Below are 7,066 nucleotides of genomic sequence, written 5' to 3'. Positions count from 1 at the left end.
CCAGACCTTACGCCCGTGAACGATGAGATCAAGGTGCAGTTTGGCAAACAAAACTAGTAGCGTAGCCTCGCAGAGACGACGTTCGACTGGACGTGCGTCGATTGCTTGGATGGGCCTACGTAGCGCGCGCGATATGTTAAAGCTCTGCGCGTAGCAAATCGTTTTTCTATCGCAAACGCTTGATTTATTTAGGTCACTGTTGACGTTAAGGTAAATCTCTACGAACAGAGGCGGTATCTGCAATAGGGCAATGTCTAGAATCCACAAGACATCATTGTCGATCGTATCGTGTTGAATCCAGCTGATGGAGACAACCCACGTACCCATTCCAACCCCTTCAGTCAATTTCTAATGTGTTGCTTTCAGTCATTAAACGGCACTCACTGAGTCTTGGACATGACCCCAGTTTTGGAAAATGGACTATTCATGCCAAATATGGCTGCAAGGTTAAATTAAGGAATAAATAAATAAATATTTCAAAATTAAGCTAGACGATAATGACTGATTTAGAATAGTGCGGTTTCAGAATTTCATTTTTACGTTGAAGACTATGGTACTATATAGCTTTATCAAGGCTCTCTTCAGTATAGAAATGTTTTATGTAGTATTGCCAAGATTTGAAGTCATCATTAGGCCACCTCGCAGCATTAATGCAACAAGTGAACACATTGTCTTCGAAGTCGCTTCCATGTAACGCCGACATGCTAGTGAAAGAGATGTAAACAAGCTGTATTCTCTGTACAGGTATACGTATGGAAAACCTGTAGTAGGATGGCTTGATGTAAAGGTAGGAGTAGCTGAAAGGAATTCGACCTTACTTGAAATTCTTCACACTGGACTGTTTGAACTAACCAAAGAAGTGATCAGTCCTAATTGGGGTTGAAACTGAATTATGTTCATGATTTAACTTTAGACAAAAGGAGTAATAGAAGTGAGCTTTCCAAACGACGGGTATGACGTTTTTCCTGAAGGGAAGTTGCTCTACATCTATGCAGAGGTGACGGAGAAAGCAAGCCAAATAAGTCAAAGCAATAAAGACAGATCAGCTGTTTTCACTTCCTTCCCCATTGTGTTTGATTGCAGTCTATCAAAACCTTTTTACGTTCCTCTGATGTCGTACGATTTAAAAGTAGTAGTGCATTGATCTACGCACATACCGTACATTATTTTTTAGATTAGGGTAAGATACGCTAATGGAGCAGCGGTGGCTGAGGAAAACGTTGCAGTCATTATAGGAAATGCTCAAAACGAACTACGAGCGGCTTCTGATGAACGTGGTATAGCAACTTTTACGACGCAAATCGTCACGAAAGCTAATGAAATAGCTATTAGTGTGCGCAAAAACACTTCCGTTCGCAATAATCTTGATTTATTTAAGAAACCTCTAGGCTGGTCTGATGGATCAATTAAAAACAGAAGTATGCCGTATTCAAGCTTACAAAACGTCGTGCAGTGAATACATAGTTGTTTATACACGTCCTTCGGCGCCACTCCTAAAGGGCAGCTCTGCGTTATTTGAAATTGCCACGAAACGAAATCATTCAGTTTCCAAAGTGTGAATTCAGTTTATCCATTAAGAGTAACTTTTGTGTTTAGTCGAAATTTCACGTGGCTGTGGTTTCTTGTGGAAAAATTCAAAATACCCTCACTATAGAAGACACCGGTGGACCAACTACAATATTTTCATTAGACATTGAATCGCGGTTTTGCAGCACAATGTGCGTTGTTGCCTATTACGAAACCACATGCGAAGGAAGCTCAGTAATAGTCTCTGATTACACGTGCGTTGACGTTGAAAAAAAATGTTCCAATGACGTTTGTCACAAGTCAATTTTTCCCACAGTCTTTGGAATTTATTTTTTAGATCACGCTGAATATAAGGGGTAGCATTTCGCCTGGACAGCCAATCGATCTCATCATCAATGCTGCTTCTTCTTCTGATATTGCACTAGTCGCAGTAGACAAAGGGCTTTACCTAATTAACAATGAAACCAGACTGACCAAAGAAAAGGCAGATATTTAGTAGACAACAGTTCATTTCAGTACTATTTTATGAATAGATATTTGAAGAATTGCGTCGATACGACGCGTCATGTCAACACAAACAAAATGGAGTTGAGGGCATCTTCCGTGTTAGTTGAGTATAACCTAGATTATGATGTTTGTAAAATAACTCTTGTAGGCTATGGGGTTAACATCACGTAGCAACAGAATGACGTCACCTGCCGAAAAAGACAGTAAAAGTTCTTTTTTGAGTTAGCGCTAATAATGCGGGCTTCTTTTAGGTGACGAGTGCGCTGGAAGTCGCCCCAAGCGACAAACATCGCTAGTGGGAGGTCATTTGGGAAATGACACAAAGTTAAATTTGTAACTTCGTGCTTAGAGTGCCTGTGCAATCAGGGAAGAGAGATGAGAGAAATTACACCATCTGCAAACAGATCTCTGGTGGTTCACAGATGCAAATCCGAATATCGGAAGATACTCACAGGAAACAGTACACTGACTGCAAAGTGCTTGTATCCTTCAACAGAGGACGTCGTGAGATTCCTGTCATGCTGCATCCCCGAAGGCAAGATAGATAGAGGACAGTTGTCTAATAACACCAAACTCTTTTTATAATCAAAGAGCCAAGAGGTCGAAGTGGGAGAAAAGGCATCCAGGATGATATCCTAAACGACGTAGATAACACCATTTATCAAGAACGAACTTTTTTTCCCCACGTTTGGCTCTATGACGAAAACATCCAGATTCAGTACACAAAAGGGCTTGTCTATTTTACAGTTTATGAAAGCGTTGTTCTTTTGTAGAAACAAACCAGTTACAGTTACTGCTAACGTTCCAGACACTATAACCGATTGGAGCATTCAAGGACTTGCCTTCTCCAAACAAGGATTCTGTGCTTCAGACCCTGTGTTTTTAAGAGCGTTCAAGGCGCAGTTTGTAGAGTGCCATCTACCTTTTTCACTGCGTCGTCAAGAGCAGGTTACAATAGCTTGCACTGTATACAATTACAAAACAGGAACTGAACGGGTAAGACTTACAGTATAAAATTGGAAATTACAAACTATTGAACGGCGTAGGTATCTCTGGAGCTTGTTGATCCTGAAAAGGAGATGTGCACAACTGCTGGAACTGGTCAATCAACCGGTGCAATACGCTTTGATATGGAACCGCACAGCACCAAAACAGTTTTGTTTCCGGTCGTTCCGCTTGAGACAGGAAAATCGAAGTTGAAAGTTCGTATGACTACTACCCTTCTGACAGAAGTGGTGTATGTTGACGTACTTATCGAGGTAGGTATACGTTGCTCTGCTACCTGCTATTCGATGCGCAAATGTTTAGATCAGGCAATGGCTAGCTTATGTCTAATAAGTTTTAAATAGCCATTAATAAATAATTAAAATTAAATTAACGTGCGGTTATTTTTAGCCTGAAGGCATTGTTAAAGACCATTCCTACAGTACTGAGCTGGATCCTCAAGGTATGCATGTCTCGAGCGTTAATCAGGAATTTTGCAGTGCTATTCTCTAGGAATTAATGCCTTTAATTCTGAAAATTTGTGCAGATTTTCAGCGACTCCGACTCCTGAAGGTAAGTCAATTACAGCACACAATCGTTGCAACTATCTATGATTCGGTTTAGATGTACGTACAGGTCACTGCTACAAGGGCCCTTCTTACCTGCCTTCAAGCGGCAACGGGAAGTGTTTGGGTCAAATTATTAGGAAAGACCTTACAAAAAAGGACTGCTGCAACAATCAAATCAGTGCATTTGCCGTTTCCTGGTCAGACGGGACACAGTGCGAACTGTGTCCTAAACAGGATCCATTGGAGCGCCAGTGTATCTACGGTAGCAAAAAGCAAATCAATACATTTTATATCCGATTGCCGGAAAACTACGTTGCCGGCTCAGACACGGCTTGGCTATCGGTCACAGGAAACTATTTTCAAGGTACGCTAAAGGCTGTGGAGAACGTCGAAAGTCTGCTGAAACTGCCAGGAGGATGCGGGGAGCAGGCAATCGCACTATTTGCTCCTAACGTTGCTATAGTTAAGCACTTGAATGCTACCGGAGAGCTCTTTTTTGAAGTTCGAAATAGATATGCAACCTTGATACAAAAAGGTTGGCATTTTAACACTACATTCATTGCATAATGATGAGAGTCGCTAAATTACCTTAGGATATCGGCATCAGTTAACCTACCGTAAGCCGTCATCAGGAGGATTTGCTAAGTTTAAGAACTCACTCGCCTCAACATGGTTTGCGGAGATAAGAATGGGCTTGTTTACGAATACGCACGTACATTTTTTGCTTAGGTTAAGCGCTTTTGTACTGCAAACGTTCTGCGATGCTCGAAACTACGCTACCATTGACGACAACGTTATAGAGGAACTTATCACATTTTTGACGACTAGACAGGCACCTAATGGCGCCATTATTGAGATGTACGACACTTCCAGACGTCTCATTGTAAGCGCTCTCATATTATTAGAGTTCAAAGTCTTTCTAAGTAAGGGTGCATTATCAGGGCGGTGTAAAAAGTGAAGATGCCTCTCTAACTGCCTACGTTGTACACGGAGCACTCGAATGCTGCCAAGCACCAAATCACCCTCTCTTTACAGCGGTAAAATGGGCAGCCAACGCAAATGAAAGTGCAACTAATCTATTTTTCCTAGAATGCAGCAGCAGCTTTTTGCAAAGCAGTTCGAGTATTAGAGATCGATGTGGAAAAGGATGCCGTTATAAGACCGTACAGCCGGGCCATTGTCTATGCCGCTTTGGTAAAGGCGTGCGTAACATGCCGTCTTTGCCAATGCAGAGCTGAAATACTAACGAAAGCGAGGCTTATTTTAGATCAAGTATCAAGAAACAGTACGTCGCATCTTTCTGTTCAACGTTGATTTTCTAAATGTGTTGTTCAGGAAGCGACGGGGCAAGGTTTTGGTCAGCAAGCGAGGAGCAGTTACAATCTGGTGCTGACCCGATATCAGTTGAAACAACAGCTTATGCGTTGTGCGGACACGTTGAAGAGGGGCGCATTCAAAGTGCGAGACCGTTGGCTAAGTGGTTGAACAGTGAAAGAAACGCGGCGGGAGCGTTTAAATCAACTCAGGTAATATAATTTCGAAAGGCAATGCTCTAATGTAATTTCTCGAACTTGCAGGACACAGTCGTGGCTCTCAGATGCCTGTCTAAGTTTGCTAGTGCAATCACACTCAAAAGAGAGCTGGCGGTTAGCATAAAATCAGCAAGAAACAAAGCCTTTGAACAAGTGTTGCACGTTAACGACTCTAACAAAGACGTAAATCAAAGAATAATGGTAGGCCTAAAAGTTTGATATGTTAAAGTTATATTCTTAACGAGTGAATGTATTTAGCTTCCTCGCAACGACATCATTAAAGTAGAAAGCTCAGGAAACGGCCTTGGAATCCTTCAGGTATTTTCTATCGGCTCTTTGCGTTACGTATGAACTTTCACATTTAGGTGCACTTTGAATACAACGAGCCAACAGCTGAAAACAATGAATGCAAGTTCAATTTTTCTGTGAAAACCAAAACAATTAACGAAAATGACACTTTAATGACAGTTTGTGCCCTGTAAGTCATCATTTGAAAACGTACGTATACAACTACAGTACAGGTTATATTGGGATTGCTCTTAAGATACGAAGGTGACGTAGACACGGATCAAGCTATTATAGAAGTCGAATTGCCAACAGGCTACGTTGCATGCAAGAAAGGCCGAGAGAATTGCCTCAAGGAGGTTGCTAGCAAGCGCACGATTACCTGATGTATATGTCTCCTGATAAACAACTTCTGACAGCTAAACGAAACTTTCGGCGAATCTATTCTCCTGGACAGAATTGAAACCTCGGGTCGCGGTGTGATCTTTTACTTTGATCAGGTAGAACTAACGTACAATGTTTTGCTAGTTTTGAACATTCTGCTAGATTGGTTCATCACCTGAGAACCGTACTTGCTTCACTTTTCGGGCAGTTCGCGAGTTCGAAGCTAAACATTTAACTGCTGTTAGCGCAAAAGTTTACTACTATTATCACAGAAGTAAGACAAAAAGCAGAAACAATAAAATTTCCTGATGCTTTTCGTTGCAAACAGACGAAAGTTGTGCGATCTTCTACGCTCTAGATAATGCTGTTCCTGATTTAGCCGTACTCTGTAGTAAACCTGGAGCTGGCAGCGAGCCTTTATGCGTTTGCGGTGCAGGTGAAAACATATGGTCCAGATTTAGATTCTCTATTCAACTATTGAACTAGGCCGCTGTCCGAAACTTGAGCCCATTAGACGTCGGTTGTGCACTGCCTGTGAAAAAGATCGCTACGGTCAGCTCTATTTACCCAAATATGCTATATGTGTGTATGGTTTTCTGCTTCGATATAGTGTACCGCATTGAAGTTGAGAAAATCAAAGAAGAGGACGGATGGCAACGAACAAAGGTCAAAATAGTAGATGTATGTTACTAATTGGAGCAATAAAATTGAATAGTAAGTGTGGATTATATACAGGTACTAAAAGTGGGAAGTCGCAATCTCAGTCGGAATGATAAAATAACACTTTGGATGCCACTAACTTGCTCTCAATCACTGCCCTTTAAAATTGGGAAAAACTATCACATACAGGGAAAGGAAGGCCCTAAATTCATTTTAGATTATGCGTCTCTGGTAGAAAAGTGGCCGGTGTCAACTTCAACTTGCGAGACCACTCTGGTGCAGTGCAGAAGAAAGTGTAGGAGGAGTAATCACAGAAAAAAAAGTTGCATTCAGGAATGCGATAAAGAGGGGAGAAAGTGCAACAAAGAAATCGAAACGTTTTCAGTTTACGAGAAGGAGCTGAAAGTCAAACATGGGAGTGAATGCGAGCGACCGCGAGAAAAATTGTGTTCACCTAAATTCAACAAATATAAGTAGCATTTTGTTTGGTCATTTTGCCTTTGTTGTGTTGCCGTTGTTGTCGTTGCTGTTATACTTATATGTTGGTGCGTTTAGCAGTGCGGCACTCCGTTATTGACGGCACCATCGATAATAGAGCAAATAATGAGCTCTCCACGG

General features: G+C 41.6%; 1 protein-coding gene across 1 annotated transcript; it reads left to right on the top strand.

The window, feature by feature from the left end:
* On the top strand, positions 1–7,037 carry LOC136187682 (complement C3-like; the record flags this gene model as incomplete). Its single annotated transcript, XM_065975338.1, is given in 37 exon segments — positions 1–33; positions 193–210; positions 259–319; positions 367–446; positions 511–553; positions 606–690; positions 745–859; positions 914–1,129; positions 1,175–1,333; positions 1,389–1,553; positions 1,597–1,815; positions 1,865–2,011; positions 2,061–2,132; positions 2,183–2,237; positions 2,286–2,336; positions 2,384–2,569; positions 2,626–2,752; positions 2,808–3,030; positions 3,081–3,293; positions 3,430–3,481; positions 3,532–3,591; positions 3,643–4,122; positions 4,181–4,259; positions 4,317–4,470; positions 4,529–4,624; positions 4,677–4,872; positions 4,923–5,113; positions 5,165–5,320; positions 5,378–5,437; positions 5,485–5,597; positions 5,664–5,763; positions 5,824–5,904; positions 5,951–6,062; positions 6,117–6,224; positions 6,275–6,340; positions 6,399–6,469; positions 6,524–7,037. Coding segments are annotated over 37 exon segments (4,845 nt in total), but the record flags the coding sequence as incomplete, so codon positions are not given.
* Positions 7,038–7,066: the final 29 nt, after the last annotated feature.

This window comes from Oscarella lobularis, chromosome 5 (assembly GCF_947507565.1).
Source record: "Oscarella lobularis chromosome 5, ooOscLobu1.1, whole genome shotgun sequence".
Lineage (NCBI taxonomy): Eukaryota > Metazoa > Porifera > Homoscleromorpha > Homosclerophorida > Oscarellidae > Oscarella > Oscarella lobularis.
This window is presented reverse-complemented; position numbering and strand designations above follow the sequence as displayed.